Source organism: Phaseolus vulgaris, chromosome 2, assembly GCF_051622355.1.
Source record: "Phaseolus vulgaris cultivar YP4 chromosome 2, ASM5162235v1, whole genome shotgun sequence".
In the NCBI taxonomy this organism is placed as follows: Eukaryota; Viridiplantae; Streptophyta; class Magnoliopsida; order Fabales; family Fabaceae; genus Phaseolus; species Phaseolus vulgaris.
This window is the reverse complement of record NC_143499.1, coordinates 4905001-4925161: the sequence shown is the minus strand read 5'-3', so window position 1 is coordinate 4925161 and position 20161 is coordinate 4905001. Positions and strand designations below refer to the sequence as shown.

Sequence of the window (20161 nt, the reverse complement as noted above, 5' to 3'; positions counted from 1 at the left end):
GACTTCGATGATCAAGTCAACATATAATTATGAGTATACTCACTCACAAGACTTCGATGATCAAGTCAACATATAATTATGAGTACTGTATTACCTTTGATATCTGATCTCTAAAGTTCTTTTATTAGATCCTTCCTCTAGAGTTAACAATCATAAAAATATTCTCTTAATATATTCCCTTATTTTAGAGATGTGGGCTGAGTATTATCTTGTTTATTTTCATTTAGAATATAAATACATATGCTTAATTGATTCGGTGATATTTTTAGTTGTTTTTATATTTTTTACTGCCTTTGTAATATATTTTTATTTTGCCAATTGTTTAGGTTGATTCCTTAACACATAATTGAGCCGACTTTTGAATTTATTATCGTTTTGGGTCAAATTAAGTATATAACTTTTTAAACTAATCAGATCATAATAGCGTACTTAAGTGATCGGGACCTTACCATATTTTATATACAGTTTTTTATATACAGTTTTATAAGATTGAATTTGGTTTAAAATAAGATTGAATTTGTTTTAAAATTCAATGTAAAAATTACTTAAAACTTCATAATTGTTATTATTGGATTGGAGCAGTTTTTGTTTGAATAAGATATGAGAGATACTTGATGTCATGAGCTAGAGGTGTAAGAAGAAAAGTTTTGGACTAAGAGATGCTTTACTTGAAACATTCGCACTCAACCTGTATATATAAATAGAAGGAGAATCACTGTAGTTTGTTGTGATTGTTATTATTAGAGTTGAGGGGTGAAGTTAATTATGTTATTCTCAGCAGTGACGGTTAAATCTGCTGGTCTTCCGTTATTTAGCTCTTTTACCCCTAATTCTCACCTTCGTCCTTTCCCCAACGCCCTCTGCACTCACCACGATTACATTCCTAGTCAACGGGTCTCCAGCTTCTCTCAATCAAAGGTGCCTTTTTCGACAATTCCATTTTCCTTTCTGTTCTCTTCTTTGTGATTACAGTTCAATTTGCTTCAGAGTCGCAGGACTTTGGTCCATGATCCTCGCAAGTGGGTGCATCCAAACAGCGACGACGATGACGATGAAAACGACGAGGATCGGAGTCTGGATCTACTGGTGAGGTTCGTTCAGAATGTCTTCAAGAAGGTGTCGAAGAGAACACGAAAAGCAGTTCGATCCGTTCTCCCTTTCCCCATCTCCACCCATTTGGTTCGGCTACCTAATCTCTTCTTCTGCCACTTCTATTGCAATTCTGCATTTTTTAGGGGTTGAAATTTAACATCTCTTTTAACACAGATCGGATTTTCTGTGAATGGGACACTGTTGCTGGCCTTCCTGTGGATTTTGAAGGCGTTTCTTCAGGTACCGTTTTTCATTTATTTATAATTCGCATTAACATTGTTAAGATCATTACTTTTGACATATTTTCTGCTTAGGAAGGCATCTTTCTTTTTGGGTATTCAACAATGATTGTGGATTGTGGACACCTGCATTATTTTAGTTCATGAGATTTTGACATTCTATACGATAGCATTTAGTGAGTTCAACTTGTTTAGCTGTTTTCGACCTTTGTTTTCCAAGCTTTTTGTTACTGAGTGGAAAATGGTTCTACATACTCTCTAGGCTACTACTTTTCAGAGCATCATAGAACATGAGAATTCGCTAACGATAGAGGGGTGTCTTAGTTCACGGGGTTCGTCTGAGTAGGGTCTTATGCAGCCTTGTGCCACTGTGGAAAGGCTGTTTCCTTGATTAAAACCAAGGAAAAGATTTTGTTGACACGTAAAAAACTTTTTGGTATGTGAAGTGAATGTTTGGCACTGTGTGTGGTGCTAATGTATCATCACTCTAAAACCAATGACATGGTCTTAAAGCAACAAATGAATCATGTCCTGTTTTGGAAGAGTTTTCTTTATAGGAAAAATGACAAGGCGCGTAGGTGGGTCGCCTATGGTTCAGATATATCTGCAAAGGCAGTATTTATTAAAAGGTTTAACTACTTGTTTGCTCCATTATTTGCATGATCTTTGTTTAAATTTGAACATCTAAAGTTTCAATTCATAGACATTGTTTTTAATCTGTTTTCGACTGTGTAAAGACTAAAACGAATTAAAAAAAAGTGTATATCAGAGTAGTAAAACGAGTAATTTCTAAGTGTATAGATTAAAACATAAAAAATGTTCAAGTACGAGGATGAATAAGTAGTTAAACTTCCTTACAATATACGGGTGATGATTTTTCCAGTTGATATTTGCCATGGAGCAGGGAGTGAAAAATAGATGCATTCTTGTTCTGAACTCTCAGACTTTTAGCTTTGCAGTACCCGGAATATCTGTACCTATATCTTTTGAACTTGTTGTATACCTTAAACATTTTGGTACTGATGTATAATTCAATGCAGGTGTTATGCACGCTTGGAAGTGTAGTGTTTGTGAGCATCTTATTAATCCGTGGAATATGGTCTGGTGTTAGCTTTTTGCATGAAAGTCGACACCAAGAAATGGATCAACTATATATGCACCATGCTTGGAATGGTGGGCAGCCCGTGACTTGAGCAGTTCATTTACATTTACTCATTTTGATTTTGAGCACAAACAAATCTCAATTAGGAATTATTATTACTACTCCTTATCAAGATGGGGAAGTCGAATAAAGGAAATAATACTAGAAAAAGCTTTACACTGCTAGTGGAAGCATGCATTGCTGCAATTCTTATTTGGCAAAGAATAAAGAACACGGGAAGCTGCTGAACAAGATTCCTTTGAAATACTTGTAACTCGCTAACTTTATGAGCTCTTTCATGATTCATATATATTCAATTTTTTTCCTTATAATATGTTTTCACCCTTTTTACTGTTAAGAAAAGGGTGACTCACTTGAGAAAATTCATATCCAATGTATAAGAAGTGCAGGAAAATTCATGTATCTGCGTTATAGCCAGTAAAACTATGACTTTTTTTTTCCAGATGTTACACTCAAGTTCAGTAAATCTTTAAGATAATACAAATCTAGAAATTAAATTCTTTTAGATTCATGAATAATGAACAACTTGTAAAATGATATTGATGGTTATCCAGATCATTTTAACTTCAATTGATTTTTTAAAATTTAAAATTAATAACTTTATCTTCTTTTTAAATGTTTCGTAAAATATTTAATAATTAAATATTGGGGATAACAGTGTGAAGGTCCAAGAATGGTGATACAATTTCCAAGAAGTATGCAATGGACGCACATCTTGGAAGAAATAAGATTGTGGTTGTGAAACCTATTTCACTCCTATGGATCTTAATGTAAACTTATGCCAAACCAATGGCTCCTTGTATACTCAGAGTCTACGTATTGTGAATGATGTGGGTATAAACTTCACTTTCCCAGCCAAATTTTCGTAGTTGAATTAGACATAAAAGTTAACTTTTTAAGAATTTCATTGAAATTAATGATATTTACGGGCATAGAAGACAACACTTTTTAAATAGTGTTCATAAATAGTTATGCTTTTGAATTAGAAGGAAAAAATGAGGACGTAAAAGAGTGATAGTACGAAGATTTGAGACGAAAGTGTGAAGAAAGTTGAGAATATTTAAATAAGATATTTTAAAATGTATGTGTGAGGAAAAAAGAAAAATTTATTGAAATATATAAGTGATGTAATGATTATAAATATATTTTAAATTATAAAATTTAGTGTTGTGTAAAAAAAAAAATAATAACTAATTTTGTGTACCTTAACGGGGAAGACATTGCATAAGGCTTTTACATTTTATCAGTATTTCTAAATCAATAGAAAATGTGAAGGACGACGTCGTATCATATGGTGGAAGAAATTCATATACTCGCGGTCTGAAGATTGAAGAACCTCGATCAGTGTAAATTGCGGTAGCTAAGAGACACAGATTTCTTCATTTTCATCTCAGTAGAAACGGAACAGGTCAATTAACCTCTTTCTCTCCAATTGTTTATGCATGTGCATCACACAGAATATGAATGCTTCTAGTTTCAAAGTTTTTATGATTTGAGTGTTAGGTTTTCGCTACATTCCTTTCATTCTTCACTCCTCATTATTACATTCTCCCAGTTAGCGACACTGTTCCGATAAAATAAAATTAGAATTGCATAATAAATACTTGTGAGTGTACACAACACTCCTCTGTGATTTTTTGGTTCACGGTTTACGTTATCAGGTTAGTTATGCATGCAAAAACGTGGACAATAGTTAGGTCATTTTTGTGTAAGTATGAACTACGTTTCTTGAATATTTGTAGCATGCTCTGATAAAAGTGCTTCTGCATTTGGAGAAGCTAACATTTATGACGGTGAAATCTGGAGCAAGAGCTTTCATGTCTGTTTTGTTTGTCTATATGTTGGATGGATTTATTGCAAGTGCGTAAATAATACATGTAGCTCTTCTGTAACAGTGCAGAGCATAGCGAATATGTAAAGTATGGTTCAGGGGAATTATAGAGACATAGATGAGTTTATCTGTTATTTGAATTGTTAATTGGAACTGCCTTTTACTTCGAAGAATATGGGAGGGAGACATTGTCGAATTAGATTTATCTGGTTTAGCCATGGTCTTTTGATGTTAGAAATTTTTGGATGTGGGTTATTATAGTTCATCGTGTTTAATGTTGATGACATAGTCTCCATTTTTAGAATGCTTGTGATTACTTGCAATCAGTATTCTGCAATGGAAGGTAGTTTAATGATATAGTAACCCAAATACCCTAGGCTCTAGGATTGATATAGTTAACTTTAGTTTATATGATAAGTTTAATTTTGTTTATGGGTAAATTTCATTTAAAAATAAATTCTGTATTTAAAATTACCATTATTATCTCAGATAAAAAAAACAGTTATCTCTTAAAGTGAAAAAAGATTTTGCTTATTTTTAATTTTATCCTTCTGTTAAATTTATTTTGCCTTTTTTATAAAAAGGAAATAAATAGAAGAAAAAGTTTCCTTTTATTGGAACAAGTTTTGGATTGAGCATAGTGAGAAGGAGCTTGAATGAGGGTAGGGTGCACAAAACAGAATGCATACTGAAGGCGTGAGGTATTGGAATGAGTTATTGACATTTCTTCTTCTATCTCTGTTTATTTCAAATGATAAAATTTGTTCCCTTTCTATATAATAAAAAACCCTAGCGTGAGTTATTGTTCCTATGGTCTTCTTCAATCAATCGTAACCTAACCTAACCTAACCCATTCTTTTGGCCTTATGCAGGGAAGAAGGGGAAGTTGGATTGGGTGTTAGTGGCTGTGTGTTCGCCAAAATTACAGAGCCACAAAGGCCTACTTCATCAGGTCAGCGTCCTTCCACCTCTACTGCATTTCCTAATATGCTTCTGCTTTTGCATCTTCTTCAATGTTAACATAGTCATTTCAACAGTTAGATAACAGTTGCACATGTAACATTCTATCTCCTTAGTGCTATGTGGGGAGGAAATGAGATTACTGCATTTTGATTTGAATAAAAAATCATATTTCTAAATTTTCTTTGAAAACCTTTTTGTGTGTAGAAGCAGTACTACACTGGTGCTGACTTTTATTGCTGATTGATTTTTTCCATTCTAAACCAAAAGCTATTTTCATGACATGTATGTATTAAATGAAGTGGAGGTTCTTGGAGGAACACACCAGTGATGGTTCTTCTCAAAGACATTATGCCTGCAGCTCAGAACAACATAGACACTAAGTTTATACTTTTGGAGAAAGGCAACACAACACTAGAAGGGAAGAATAGGAAATGCTTGACTCTTGTAGCTGATGAGACTGCAGCAGTTCATCTTCAGCTTTGGGGAGATGAATGTGATGCTTTTGATTCAGGTGACATAATTCATTTGAGCAAAGGAATTTTTTCCTACCAGCATGGTAATCTTGTACTCAGAGCAGGCAAGAGAGGGAAGCTAGAGAAGAGAGGAGAGTTTACCATGTCCTATGTTGAGATACCAAACATGAGTGAGATTCATTGGATCCCTGACCCAAGTAATTCTAAAAATTATATCCAGGACTATGCAATATCTCCCCAGTCACGCATCTTCCCACCAATTCCTTAGAGGGATGTGCTCTTCTATACTTGACACAATTTTTTCAGACTAAGATCTTCAACATGTTTTAGATTAAAAAAAATGGCTTTTATTTAAGTACTTCTGTTTATTATGATAAGAGGACAGTCTTCTTTTTTGTATTTATTTTATCATTTGGTGGTTGATGTTATGGAATGGAAGACATTTTTTAGATGAAAAATTGCTGACAACGGCATCAAAAGGACATTTTCAATGAAGTTCCTGAAAATACAATCCGTCAGTCACACTAGTTCAGAATTTTTAAGAAGTTGTGCAGCTTGAATGCAGATATTATGTGGGTATTACTCATTCTATAGCGTCCTTAAACGCAGAAAATTCCAAGCAAAAATCATTATACTCATGTTCTTAATTAATCCATGTGGAACACGTAAACTAATTTTTCGATAAAGAATAAATAAAACTAGAAGTGTCTTGAATGATTTAATTTTTCATGGCAATAAACATCTTTAGTGATATGTTATGCATCTTCTCATAAGAATTATGTATTCTGTACCGTCCCCGAGCGTTGACCAAAGTCGAAGTCAAAGTCAACATATGGTGGAACCCCTCAAGGGACCCAAAGGGAGATAGTCAACAAGTTGACCGCTTAAGGCATCGCCTGGTGTAGAAGTCGCTAGGTGTAGGCGTCGCCAAGATGAGGCGTTGTCAAGATGAGGCGTCGCCAAGATGAGACGTCGCCAAGATAAGACATCGATGGTGTCACCCCTCGATACCCAGGGGTAGGAAAGACCGTGGAGGGGACGACACCACGAAAAGCCTCGGTACCTTAGAGCAGTAGTAAAGAGAAGAAATAGGTGACTTCAAGGCCATAATTCTAGTACCAGTAGGGAGTAACCTGACTCGTGAAGTACTCATGCCACCTCTGGGAGGCCCCTGGGATAGATACGAACCATGAGAGGGTCACGCCCAGGGGCAAACCACGTGCGTGGTGCGAGAGGAAGGTAGATGCACTCCCAGGACAAGTGACTAGAGGTTGGGGCACATGAGTTGGCACCCAAAAAGTCACCCCTTGCGCCAGATGCACTCCAAGAAGGAGGACTTGCACGATGGATTATCCTAAGTTGGGTTACAACGCTGTAAAGGCCCTCCACGGAGAATAGCGATCAAGTCAGAAGAACACATGGCAGTAAGTACCGAATCATTAAGGGGTACATGTTGCCCTGAAAGTTTGCTAAGGTACGCGCTTGTTTATCTTACGTTTCGAACGTTTTAAAGCACTTTAAACGCTTTAAATGCTTTGAACATTTTAAAACATGTAGAACGTTTTTAAGCGCCTTAAATGCGCTTTAAAACGCTTCCAATGCGCTTTAAGACGATTTGAATGCTTTAGACATTTAAAAGGAGCTCGAGGGGTTTGAGACGAGGGGGGAGTTTTTCAGTTGACACACCCTAGTTGTTTTGCTCGCGCGCCCATTGTACGCACAGGCAATTAGGGCAGCATTCAGTATTCAGTTATTAGGCCACCTTCAGAGCATTCATTCACGGTGCTCCGATACAGAGGTGTGCCACTTTGATGTTTCTCGCCAGCTGACTTGATCGTCGGAGCGCAAACGGTCGCGAGGGCGCCCCTTTGTTCACTTCTTTTCGGGTACACACAGATGGTGCAAAACGAAGGTGCCTTGGCTCGCGAGGATAAGCCACGCGCAAAGACGTCCCTGGTCAACCGGCGGGAACATTTGGCGCCCACCGTCGGGCCGATTTAAAGATCAGTCCCATCACAAGCACAATTCATCAGTTCCAGCTCTCAAGGTACTTTCTCTAAGATTTCTCCAAGACCCACCGTTCGTCGCGAACTTGGAGCACTTGCACCAAGTGCTCTGGGTTCAGTCCATTTCCCTTAAAGTTGCACGACAGTCAGGAAGGTTTCCAGAAACCACAAAAGATGAAACCCGCAAGGCAAGGTTTGGCGCGCGCCAGGAGTGAAGACCTAACCATGCAGCAGGTCATGGACATGGTGCAGGGATTGCAGGAGGCAATGGCGGCGTCGAAAGTGGAGCAAGAACGCATGCAGGCGGATCTCGCGACATCTCAGACGATAAATGAAGAGCTCCACCTCGCAAATGAGGAGTTGCGCAGCATAAATGAGCCTGAGCAGTTTACTCCACCAAGGGGGTTTTCCGCGCCGCTCTCACAGCCAAATCTGGGAACAAAGACGAAGAGGGGCGTGATCACGGTGGTCGAACGGCCACCCATTTCAGATACCCTGATGGAGGTAGAGCTTTTGGAGGAGGCGACCCCCGCGGAGTCGACGTCTGTCGATGCCACAACCACAGAGGCGACGCCTAGAGAAGGTTTGTGCACAGAGGAAAGATGTGGCGACGCCTCGTCAATGGAAGAGGTATCCGAGGGGGGCTCGCCCATGGGGAAATTAGCGGAAGAGGCTTCGTTCGGGGAAGCCAACGAGGCGACGGCTAGGAGAGAATGTAGCGGAGACCAACCGAAGGACAACGTGGTGGTGAGACAGATTGGCGGCAGGATATTCAAGCTAGGGCGCTCACTGAGGCAGGAGGAACAGGATGAAGTGGGGGTCGTGATTGCAACCACCTAGATGCCTTCGCATGGTCCGCCTCAGACATGTCAGGCATCGACCCAGACTTTTTGTGCCACCGCTTCACCATGGACGCTAAGGTTCGCCCCATACGATAAAGGAGGAGGAAATTCAATAAGGAAAGGTGCCTCGTAGTAAAGGAGGAAACACAGAAATTGTTAAGTGCTTGTCACATTAAGGAGATACAATACCCTGAGTGGCTGGCCAACGTCGTCCTGGTGAAGAAAGCAAGTGGGAAGTAGAGGATGTGTGTCGACTTCACTGATTTGAACAAGGTCTGCCCCAAATATTCGTATCTGCTACCCAGCATCGATGCATTGGTGGACAAACCTCGGGTTGCAAAATGCTGAGTTTCTTGGATGCATTCTCAGGTTACAATCAGATCAAGATGCATCCAAGGGATGAGAACAAAACGGCGTTCATGACGGAGACGTGCAATTACTGTTATAAGGTGATGTCATTTAGGCTGAATAATGCAGGCACCACCTACCAGAGGCTGATGAACAAGGTCTTTGCGCCCATGCTGGGAAGGAACGTGCAGGCCTACGTAAATGACATGGAGGTGACTTCGCATGAGAGAGGGCAGCACGCAGCAGACCTGGAAGAGCTGTTTGCTACAATATCAAAGTACCGCCTCAAGCTGAACCCTGAGAAGTGCGTCTTCGGGGTCGAGGTGGATAGGTTTTTGGGGTTTATGCTCACAAAAAGGGGGATAGAGGCAAACCCTGGTAAGTGCGCAGCCATCATTGCCATGAGGAGTCCAACCTCAGTGAAAGAAGGGCAACAACTAACTAGGCGGATGACGGCTTTGTCAAGATTCGTGTCTGCCGGAGGTGAGAAAGGTCACCCCTATTTCCAATGCCTCAAGAGAAACAACTGTTTCGCATGAATAGATGAGTGCGAAACAACATTCCTCAAGTTAAAAGAGTATTTGGCGACGCCACCAGTGCTTTGCAAGCCACAGACAGGCGTCCCCCTTCGTTTGTACTTCGCTGTGACTGAGTGGGCCATCAGTTTTGTGCTGGTCCAGGAGCAGGATCAAGTGTAAAAGCTCATCTACTTTGTCAGCAAGGCCTTGTAAGGTCTGGAGACGAGATACCAGTCGTTGGAGAAGGCGGCGTTGGCAGTAGTGTTCTCGTCAAGAGGCTACGCCACTATTTTCACAGTTTCACAGTGTTGGTGTTGACGAACCTCCCTATTCAGAAAGTACTTCAAAAGCCAAATGTAACTGGGCGGATGGTTCGCTGGACAGTGGAATTGTCAGAGTTTGATATTCAGTATGAACCCAGGGGGTCCATCAAGGGACAATTCTATGCAGATTTCGTCGCAGAACTCTCACCCGGGGGCACCCTAGAGTTGGGGTTAGGATCGCAGTGGTTGCTCTCAATGGATGGGTCCTCCAATCAACAGGGAGTGGTGTGGGAATAGTTTTGGAGGGGCCTTACGGGGTGTTGATCGAGCAGGCCGTACGCTTCGCCTTCAAAGCAAGCAATTACCAGGCGAAGTACGAGGCGCTGATAGCTGGAATGCTCTTGGCCAAAGAGATGGGCGTCTAGAGCCTTGTGGTGAAGAGTGATTCACAGTTGGTCACAGGGCAAGTGATTGGGGAATACCATGCAAAGGACCCACAGATGGAGGCATATCTGAAGTAAGTCCAGGTATTGAAAGGAGCGTTCGTTGCTTTTGAACTGGTGCACGTCCCAAGAGAACTAGAATGCCAGAACTGACCTGCTTGTCAAGCTGGCCAGCTCAGGCAAGGGGGAAGGCAGAGGACAGTCATCCAAGAAACGCTCAAAGCGCCGCGAAGGTTTGTGGAAGATAACAGGGTGGATGTTCTTCACATTAGCACAGCAAGGGGAAAACCAAGGAGTCATCGTTCCTTGACCCAAGATACGGCAAGGGCACCCCGCATTAGCGCGTATGCGACCTCACTCGAGGAAGAAAAGCAGGTGCATGTATGTGTCTTAGAAGAGGGGGACACGTGGATGACGCCTTATAGACGATATATTGCAAATGGGATCCTCTCAGTAAAGCCTGGAGAGGGAAAGAGGATAAAGAAGAATTCTGTAAGATACATTCTCGTGGATGGAGTGTTATTCAGGCATGGGTTCACACACCCAATTCTGACATGCGTGAGTGGTGACGAGTGTACGAGGATCATGTCGGAGCTGCACGACGGAATTTGTGGATGTCATGTGGGAGGAAGATCATTAGCTTCGAAGGTGGTTCACGCAGGATTTTATTGGCCCTCGATGAAGGAAGATTGTGTAAGATACGCCTAACGATGCAAGCAGTGTCAGATGCATGCTGACTAGCATAAGGCGCCTCCAGAGGAGTTGAGATTGATTCACAGCCCATGGCCCTTCCACACATGGGGAATCGACATTCTGGGGCCTTTCCCGTGGCGATAAGGCAGTTGAAGTACTTGATAGTAGCCATCGAGTACTTCACGGAGTGGATAGAAGCAGAACCGGTGGCCCAGATCACTGCACATAAGGTACAACACTTTATGTGGAAGAACATTGTGTGTCGTTTCGAGGTGCTAAGGCATCTCGTTTCAGATAATGGCACTCAGTTTTCGAGCTAACAGTTGGGGAAGTTGTGTGCAGAGGTAGGAATCAAGTAAGTGTTTGCATCAGTCGAACACCCCCAAACGAATGGGCAGGTACAGTCAGCAAATAGAGTTTTGCTGAGGGGTTTGAAGAGAATATTAGAGAAAGCCAAAGGAGCGTGGGCAGAAGAAGTGTCAAGGATTGTGTGGGCTTACCACACCACGTCTCAATCTTCGACCATGGAAACACCTTTCAGCTTAGTATACGGGTCAGACGCTATGATCCCAGTAGAGATTCACGAGAGTTCTCTGCGTTTCCTAAGTTTTGTGGCAGAAGAATCCGATGAAGAAAGAGAGGTGAACCTAGATCTGTTAGACGAGGTCAGAGAAGAGGTGAGAATAAAGGCTGAGGCCGTGAAGAGAAGAGTGGAGTGTCAGTACAACTTTAAGGTGAAGCGACGACAATTCCAAGTTGGTGACCTGGTCATGAGGAAGGCCCATCCGTATGAGTTGGAGAATAAGTTGTCTCCCAAGTGGATCGGACCCTTCAGAGTGACCGAAGCCAAGGGAAATGGTTCGTATAATCTAGAGACTCTAGAAGGAAGCACCATCCCACGCAGCTGGAATGCGGCAAATTTAAAGTTTTATTTCAGTTGAATTGTAAAGGAACACTCTTTTTCCCTCTCCGAGGTTTTTAATGAGGTCGCTCAAGTAAAAAACAAAATTCAAAGCAAACCTTGTCTTAGTCTTTCCCCTCACACGATGTAAGATCAAAGATTAAGAAACAGGGTACAAAGAATCAAGGCGCCGCCAAGATGGGGTGTCACCAAGCTAAGGCGTCACCAAGATGAGACGTCGCCAACGATGCAGCGTCGCCAGATAAGGGAGCAGGCGTCAAATTCAGGGCAAGTAGCAGGAGCGCCCACTCATGCCCAGAGATCAAGACAAAAAGTACATTCGGTATAACTTAAAATCTGGGTGCCTAGTCCATGAGCAGGGTTAAGGGATTCCTTCGGGACACCTCCTCCTCAAGTATGAATAGCTAGCTCCGGTGTCAGATGTTAGACACGAGTTGAAATCCGGGTGCCTAGTTCCTGAGCAGGGGTTAAGGGATTCCTTCGGGACGCGTCCTCCTCGGGTATGAATAGCTAGCTCCTGTGTCTGATGTTTAGACACCTCTCAAGGAAGTGGCAGGGGGCGTTTTCTTCGAGCGTGGGCATCAGACGGTAAGAAGTTACGGAGCAGTGGAGAATCAGGTCACTCGGTGTTTTCAGACACCCTGAGGACGATATGGCGCTGTTGTAGTAGGCCTCTCCTCAGGTGTGGACACCAAGCGCGTAGAGATAAGGGCTAAGTTGCCTTGGTGTTTTAGACACCCCATGGATGATACGGCGCTGTTGTATAGGCCTCTCTATGGGTGTGGGCACCAAAGCGCGACTTTTGTCCCAATGTTTAGACACGCTGAGGACACCCAGAGCAGGTCTCTCCTCGAGCGTGGACACCCAATAAGGTAAGATAAGTCTTTCACGCCCTTAAGCGATGTTGAGGCCATAACACAAATAAGTCCTCCGCGCCCTCGAGCGATGTCGAGGCCCCAAATAAGCAGATAAGTCCTTCTCGCCCTTGAGTGACGTCAAGGCCAGAAGAGAAATGAGGCCCTTTTTTCTTCTTGAAGCGATGAAAAAGTCAGTAATGCCCTTGGCAACAAGCACCTCGGGACTCATAACAAGTAAGTGAAGAGCAGGTTGAAGATTTTATAAGTTCAGAAGGAAAAAGAAAATCTGAAGAAGGAAGGAAAAAGCAAAAGCTTAGCAAGTTCGAAGAAACAAACGGGACAAAACCCTAAGAGGACCCCCTACCCGCGCGAGAAATCGAGAAAGGGGGAAGATTGAAGAAATGTGGAGGAAAAGAGAAGAACACAAGAAATGCATGAACATGAATAGTCCCAAGCAGTCGTAATAGCAATACAGTAAAGCAAAAGGGTGAAGAGAGTAGAAAAGCCATACCTTTTGTGTTTGGAAGTCGCAAAGGTGAGAGCTTTCACGAAAATGTTTGGAAGAGTGCAGAGAAAGTTTTTGGAGGAGAAGGTGAACAGTAGAGGGAATACGAAAGGTGTGAATGGAACAGTGGCCTTAAGCGCGCGTTTTCGAAAAGTTATAACGTTAACCTTAGAAGCGCTAACGACACTCGTCCCCAGCCGTAGGATAGTGCCACGTGTCGAGAGACTAGCACACAACTTAAAGCGTCACATCACCAGCGCTGAGAATGTCGCGTCAGACGCTCAGAGAATGTCACGTCAACTGCTCAAGGGAATGTCACGTCAGCAGGAATGCCACGTGGATAATAGGCCTTAGTCTTTTTGCTAAAACAAGTGTCAGCTCAAGACTAGGGGGCTTGTGTATCGTCCCGTCCCCGGGCGTTGACCAAAGTCAAAGTCAACGTATGGTGGGACCCCTCAAGGGGCCCAAAGGGAGAGAGTCAACAAGTTGACCGCTTAAGGCATCGTCAGGTGTAGGCGTTGCCAGGATAAGACATCGACGGTGTCACCCCCCAATACCCAGGGGTAGGAAAGACCGTGGAGGGGGCGACACCACGAAAAGCCTCGGTACCTCAGAGCAATAGTAAAGAGAAGAAACAGGTGGCTTCAAGGCCATAGTTCTAGTACTAGTAGGGAGTAACCTGACTCGTGAAGTACTCATGCCACCTCTGGGAGGCCCCTGGGATAGATACGAACCATGAGAGGGCCACGCCAAGGGGCAAACCACGTGCGTGGTGCGAGAGGAAGGTAGATGCACTCCCAAGGCAAGTGACTAGAGGTTGGGGTGCATGAGTTGTCACCCAAAAAGTCACCCCTTGCGCCAGATGCACTCCAAGAAGGAGGACTTGCACGATAGATTATCCCTAAGTTGGGTTACGACGCTGTAAAGGCCCTCCACGGAGAATAGCGCTAAAGCAAATAGAAATTATAGTTCTAGTATCATAATGTTTTATTTATGTACAAATCACATCAATTACTATTTGTACTTTGTGTTGTAAATAGACATGAACCTTTTTTTTTATTTGACCAAAAGACAAGGCTTCTGTATAGAGGTTCTTCTGTATACAGGTTCTTCTGTATAGAGGTTCTTCTTTATCATAAGAGTCTATTTTTACAAATCAATTGAATATTTTATTGAATTGATTGAATTCTGAATGAAAAAGGAATTTTATTATTATTCATTATTTCATGAATTTCATGAATTCTAAAAGAAATGAGTTGAACTTCATTTTCCTAATAATTCAATTTTGTAATATTTATGGATTTATGCATTCCTCTTTCAAAATGGATGTGAAAATGAACGTTAACGACGAGATCTATTATCATTTTTCGCATGTCCTCGGAAGTTTAGAGTAGGTGAAAATTCTCCTAATTTATGGCCTACCATACGATCTGTTATATAAATAGGTAAATGTTCTTTTCCATTATGGATAGCAATGGTATGGCCAATCATTGTAGGTATAATGGTAGATGCTCTGGACCAAGTTAATATTATATCTTTTTCCGCTTTTGTGTTAAGCTTATTTATTTTTCTTAATAAATGATTCGCTACAAAAGGATTTTTTTTTAGTGAACGCGTCACAGTTAATTACTCCTTTTTCTTGTAAAGACGAAGAAACAATTTCTATTTTCTCTACTATTTAGTACGACGACGAAGAATCAAATTATCACTATATTTCTTCCTTTTTCTACTTCTTCTTCCAAGTGCAGGAAAACCCCAAGGAGTTGCGGGTTTTTTTCTACCAATTGGGGCCCTCCCTTCACCACCCCCATGCGGATGGTCTACAGGGTTCATAACTACTCCTCTTACTATAGGACGTTTACCTAGCCAACATTTAGATCCGGCTCTACCTAAATTTTCCTGGTTTACCCCAACATTTCCCACTTGTCCAACTGTTGCCGAGCAGTTTTTGGATATCAAACGGACCTCCCCAGAAGGTAATTTTAATGTGGCCGATTTCCCCTCTTTTGCAATTAGTTTCGCTACAGCACCAGCTGCTCTAGCTAATTGTCCACCCTTTCCGAGTGTGATTTCTATGTTATGTATGGCCGTGCCTAAGGGCATATCGGTTGAAGTAGATTCTTCTTTTTGATCAATAAAAACCTCTTCCCAAACTGTACAAGCTTCTTACAAAGCATACGGCTTTCTGGATGTAGATGATGATATCTATACAGATGGATCTTCTATATATCGCACAATGAAGTACCGCACAAGTGGGTATATAGGAATCCAAATCTGCCGCTCATGTTATGATCTTCTACATCCTAGGTCTTCCCGTTCCTTCATCTGGCTTATGTTCTTCATGTAGCATTCAGACTGAATGACTCTATGAAATTACGTCGCTACTTCCACATGGTACGGGTAACGTAGGAGACATCTCTCTTTTTCCCAGGGGGAATCCTTAGAATTACCACAGCTTAGCTTTCAATTCGCCTCTGACCATCAAATGAAATGTGAATAACCCGCCCTCCCCTGTTTGAAACAAAGGGTGCTTCCGGTTCTGTCGGTGCTTGAAACAATTTTGTCTTCTCCATATTACTATATCTCGAGAGTCAATAATTTTATATGAGGAACTACTGAACTCAATCACTTGCTGCCGTTACTCTTCAGTTTTCTGTTGAGGTCTATCCTGTAGAGGTACTCCAATTGGATCAGTGATCGATTTCTAGGTTTCGCCGTAAACCTAGTTGGTTACTTCCAATTACGTAAATCAATAGTTCAAACCGCACTCAAAGGTAGGGCATTTCCCATTTTTATAGGAACTTCTGTACCAGAAACAATGGTATCTCCAATTATAGCCCCTCTGGGGTGTAAAATATATTTTTTCTCACCATCCCCATAGTGTATGAGACAAATGGATGCATTGTATGTCCCATAATAGGTCGTACTCTTCTACCCTTTACCGGGAGTCGATGACTATTCATAGCTATTACTTTGACATCAAAGAAGAGTTCGACCCAATGCTTTATTTCTGTCCTAGTTGATCCCGATTCGACATTAAAAGTATATTGATTTTTCCCCAATAACCGAATACTTTTGTCTGTAAATACTGCATATTTTATTCCATTCATAAATATATTTTCTTCCCTATGAGTTCTAGTCTCAATTAAAATACTAGTTTTTACTGTTCATATGTTATGATTTGAATATACCACATCAATTCGTTATGTATGGATGATGAGATTCCATTGATACAGAGCCACTCGTTCTTTTTTCTCTGACAGATGGTCAGAACTTCATCTGGGTTCGAATCCTACTGATAGGTCTACTAGAGATCAGAAATTGTTGAAAAAAGAACAAAAGAAACATCTTGCTCTTTCCAGGCGATCGGAAAAGAAAGAAATAGTGAATTTATTCAAGATAATTATGTACTTACAAAATACCGTCTCAATTCATCCTATTTCATCCTATCGAGGATGTGATATGGTTCCAAAGGATGAATTGGACAGTTCCAATAAGATTTCATTCTTGAACAAAAATCCATTTTGGGGTTTCTTTCATCTATTCCATGACCGGAACAGGGGGAGATACACGTTACACCACGATTTTGAATCAGAAGATCTATTTCAAGAAATGGCAGATCTATTCACTCTATCAATAACCGAGCCGGATCTGGTGTATCATAAGGAATTTGATTTTTCTATTGATTCCTCCGGATTGGATCAAAAACATTTCTTGAATGAGTTATTGAACTCCAGGGATGAATCGAAAAAGCACTCTTTATTGGTTCTACCTCCTCTTTTTTATGAACAGAATGAATCTTTTTATCGAAGGATCATAAAAAAATGGGTCCAGACCTCTTGCGGGAATAATTTGGAAGATCCAAAACCTAAAATAGTTGTATTTGCTAGCAACAACATAATGGAGGCAGTCAATCAATATAGATTGATCCGAAATCTGATTCAAATCCAATATAGCACCCATGTTTACATAAGAAATGTATTAAATCGATTCAATTGCAACTTCGAATATGGAATTCAAAGGTATCAAATAGGAAATGATACTCTGAATCATCGAACTAGAATGAAATACACGATCAACCAACATTTCTCAAATTTGAAAAAGAGTCAGAAGAAATGGTTCGATCCTCTTATTTTGATTTCTCGAACGGAGAGATCTATGAATTGGGATCCTAATGCATATAGATACAAATGGTCCAATGGGAGCAAGAATTTCCAGGAACATTTGGACTATTTCATTTCTGAGCAGAATAGCCTTCAAGTAGTGTTCGATCGATTACATATTAATCAATATTCGATTGATTGGTCTGAGGTTATCGACAAAAAAGATTTGTCTAAGTCACTTTGTTTATTTTTGTCCAAGTTACTTCTTTTTTTGCCCAAGTTTCTTCTCTTTTTGTCTAACTCACTTCCTTCTTTTTTCTTTGTGAGTTTTGGGGGTATCTCCATTCATAGGTCCGAGATCCACATCTATGAATTGAAAGGTCCGAATGATCCACTCTGTAATCAGTTATTAGAATCAATAGGTCTTCAAATCTTTCATTTGAAAAAAAGGAAACCCTTATTATTGGATGACCAAGATACTTCCCAAAAATCGAAATTCTTGATCAATGGAGGAACAATATCACCATTTTTGTTCAATAAGATACCAAAGTGGATGATTGACTCATTCCATACTAGAAAGAATCGCAGGAAATCTTTTGATAACACAGATTCCTATTTCTCAATGATATCCCACGATCCAGACAATTGGCTGAATCCCGTGAAACCATTTCATAGAAGTTCATTGATATACTATTTTTATAAAGCAAATCAACTTCGATTCTTGAATAATCAATATCACTTCTGCTTCTATTGTAACAAAAGATTCCCTTTTTATGTGGAAAAGGCCCGTATCAATAATTATGATTTTACGTATGGACAATTCCTCAAAATCTTGTTCATTCGCAACAAAATCTTTTCTTTTTGCGATGGTCAAAAAAAACATGCTTTTTTGAAGAGAGATACTATTTCACCAATCGAGTTACAGGTATCTAACATATTGATACCTAACGATTTTCCGCAAAGTGGCGACGAAGGGTATAACTTCTACAAATCTTTCCATTTTCCAATTCGATACGATCCATTCGTTCGTGGAGCTATTTACTCGATCGCATACATTTCTGGAACACCTCTAACAGAGGGACAAATAGTCCATTTTGAAAAAACTTATTGTCAACCTCTTTCAGATATGAATATACCTGATTCAGAAGGGAAGAACTTGTATCAGTATCTCAATTTCAATTCAAACATGGGTTGGATTCACACTCCATGTTCTGAGAAATATTTACCATCCAAAAAAAGGAAAAAACGGAGTTCTTGTCTACAAAAATGCCTTGAGAAAGGTCAGATGTATAGAACCTTTCAACAAGATAGTGTTTTTTCAACTCTCTCAAAATGGAATCTATTCCAAACATATATACCATGGTTCCTTACCTCGACGGGGTACAAATATCTAAATTTCATATTTTTAGATACTTTTTCAGACCTATTGCCGATACTAAGTAGCAGCCAAAAATTTGTATCCATTTTTCATGATATTATGCATGGGTCAGATATATTATGGCGAATTCGTCAGATTCCATTGTGTCTTCCACAATGGAATCTGATAAGTGAGATTCCGAGTAATTGTTTCCATAATCTTCTTCTGTCCGAAGAAATGACTCATCGAAATAATGAGTTACTATTGATATCGACACATCTGAGATCGCTAAATGTTCAGGAGTTCTTCTATTCAATCCTTTTCCTTCTCCTTGTTGCTGGATATCTCGTTCGTACACATCTTCTCTTTGTTTCTCGAGTCTATAGTGAGTTACAGACAGAGTTCGAAAAGGTAAAATCTTTGATGATTCCATCATACATGATTGAGTTGCGAAAACTTCTGGATAGGTATCCTACATCTGAACTAAATTCTTTCTGGTTAAAGAATCTCTTTCTAGTTGCTCTGGAACAATTAGGAGATTCTTTAGAAGAAATACGGAGTTTTGCTTTTGGTGGCAACATGCTATGGGGTGGTGGTCCCGCTTATGGGGTCAAATCCATACGTTCTAAGAATCAATCTTGGAATCTCATCGATCTCATAAGTATTATACCAAATCCCATCAATCGAATCGCTTTTTCGAGAAATACGAGACATCTAAGTCATCCAAGTAAAGCAATCTATTCCTTGATAAGAAAAATAAAAAACGTGAATGGTGATTGGATTGATGATCAAATAGAATCCTGGGTCTCGAACACTGATTCGATTGATGATAAAGAAAAAGAATTCTTGGTTCAGTTTTCTACCTTAACAACAGAAAAAAGGATTGATCAAATTCTATTGAGTCTTACTCATAGTGATCTTTTATCAAAGAATAACTCCGGTTATCAAATAAGTGAACAACCGGGAGCAATTTACTTACGATACTTAGTTGACATTCATAAAAAGTATCTAATGATTTATGAATTCAATACATCCTGTTTAGTAGAAAGACATATATTCCTTGCTAATTATCAGACAATTACTTATTCACAAACCTTGTGGGGGGCTAATAGTTTTCATTTCCCATCTCATGGAAAACCCTTTTTGCTCCGCTTAGCCCTACCTCCCCCTAGTAGGGGTATTTTAGTGATAGGTTCTATAGGAACTGGACGATCCTATTTGGTCAAATACCTAGCGAAAAACTCCTATGTTCCTTTCATTACAGTATTTCTGAACAAGTTCCTGGATAACAAGCCTAAGGGTTTTCTTATTGATGATAGTGACGATATTGATGATAGTGACGATATCGACCGTGACCTTGATATAGAGCTGGAGCTTCTAACTATGATGAATACGCTAACTATGGATATGATGCCAGAAATAGACCGATTTTATATCACCTTTCACTTCGAATTAGCAAAAGCAATGTCTCCTTGCATAATATGGATTCCTAACATTCATGATCTGGATGTGAATGAGTCGAATTACTTATCCCTCGGTCTTTT

At 40.4% G+C, this 20161-nt stretch overlaps 2 protein-coding genes across 3 annotated transcripts; both read left to right on the top strand.

Moving 5' to 3' along the window:
- Window positions 1–666: 666 nt before the first annotated feature.
- LOC137810425 (ATP phosphoribosyltransferase regulatory subunit) lies at window positions 667–2935 on the top strand. Its single transcript, XM_068611667.1, has 4 exons — window positions 667–918; window positions 988–1179; window positions 1267–1332; window positions 2372–2935. The coding sequence occupies exons 1-4, from the start codon at window positions 766–768 to the stop codon at window positions 2522–2524; spliced, it is 564 nt and encodes a 187-aa protein (XP_068467768.1). The 5' UTR covers window positions 667–765; the 3' UTR covers window positions 2525–2935.
- Window positions 2936–3762: 827 nt separating this feature from the next.
- On the top strand, window positions 3763–6159 carry LOC137810424 (Nucleic acid-binding, OB-fold-like protein). Of its 2 annotated transcripts, XM_068611666.2 has the most exons (4): window positions 3791–3901; window positions 4909–5025; window positions 5197–5276; window positions 5587–6159. In XM_068611666.2, exon 4 carries the CDS (start codon window positions 5615–5617, stop codon window positions 6026–6028), a length of 414 nt encoding a protein of 137 aa, XP_068467767.1. In that variant the 5' UTR covers window positions 3791–3901; window positions 4909–5025; window positions 5197–5276; window positions 5587–5614; the 3' UTR covers window positions 6029–6159. The 2 variants fall into 2 exon arrangements, with proteins under 2 accessions (XP_068467766.1, XP_068467767.1); XM_068611665.2 differs by lacking the exon at window positions 4909–5025 and having other exon boundaries at window positions 3763–3901.
- The last annotated feature ends 14002 nt before the right edge of the window (window positions 6160–20161 follow it).

Coding starts and splice junctions, on each gene's coding strand:
- LOC137810425 (XM_068611667.1), top strand. CDS start 766: ATGTTATTCTCAGCAGTGACGGTTAAATCTGCTGGTCTTCCGTTATTT. Junction 919..987: donor CCAGCTTCTCTCAATCAAAG/GTGCCTTTTTCG, acceptor AATTTGCTTCAG/AGTCGCAGGACTTTGGTCCA. Junction 1,333..2,371: donor TTTTGAAGGCGTTTCTTCAG/GTACCGTTTTTC, acceptor AATTCAATGCAG/GTGTTATGCACGCTTGGAAG.
- LOC137810424 (XM_068611665.2), top strand. CDS start 5,615: ATGGTTCTTCTCAAAGACATTATGCCTGCAGCTCAGAACAACATAGAC.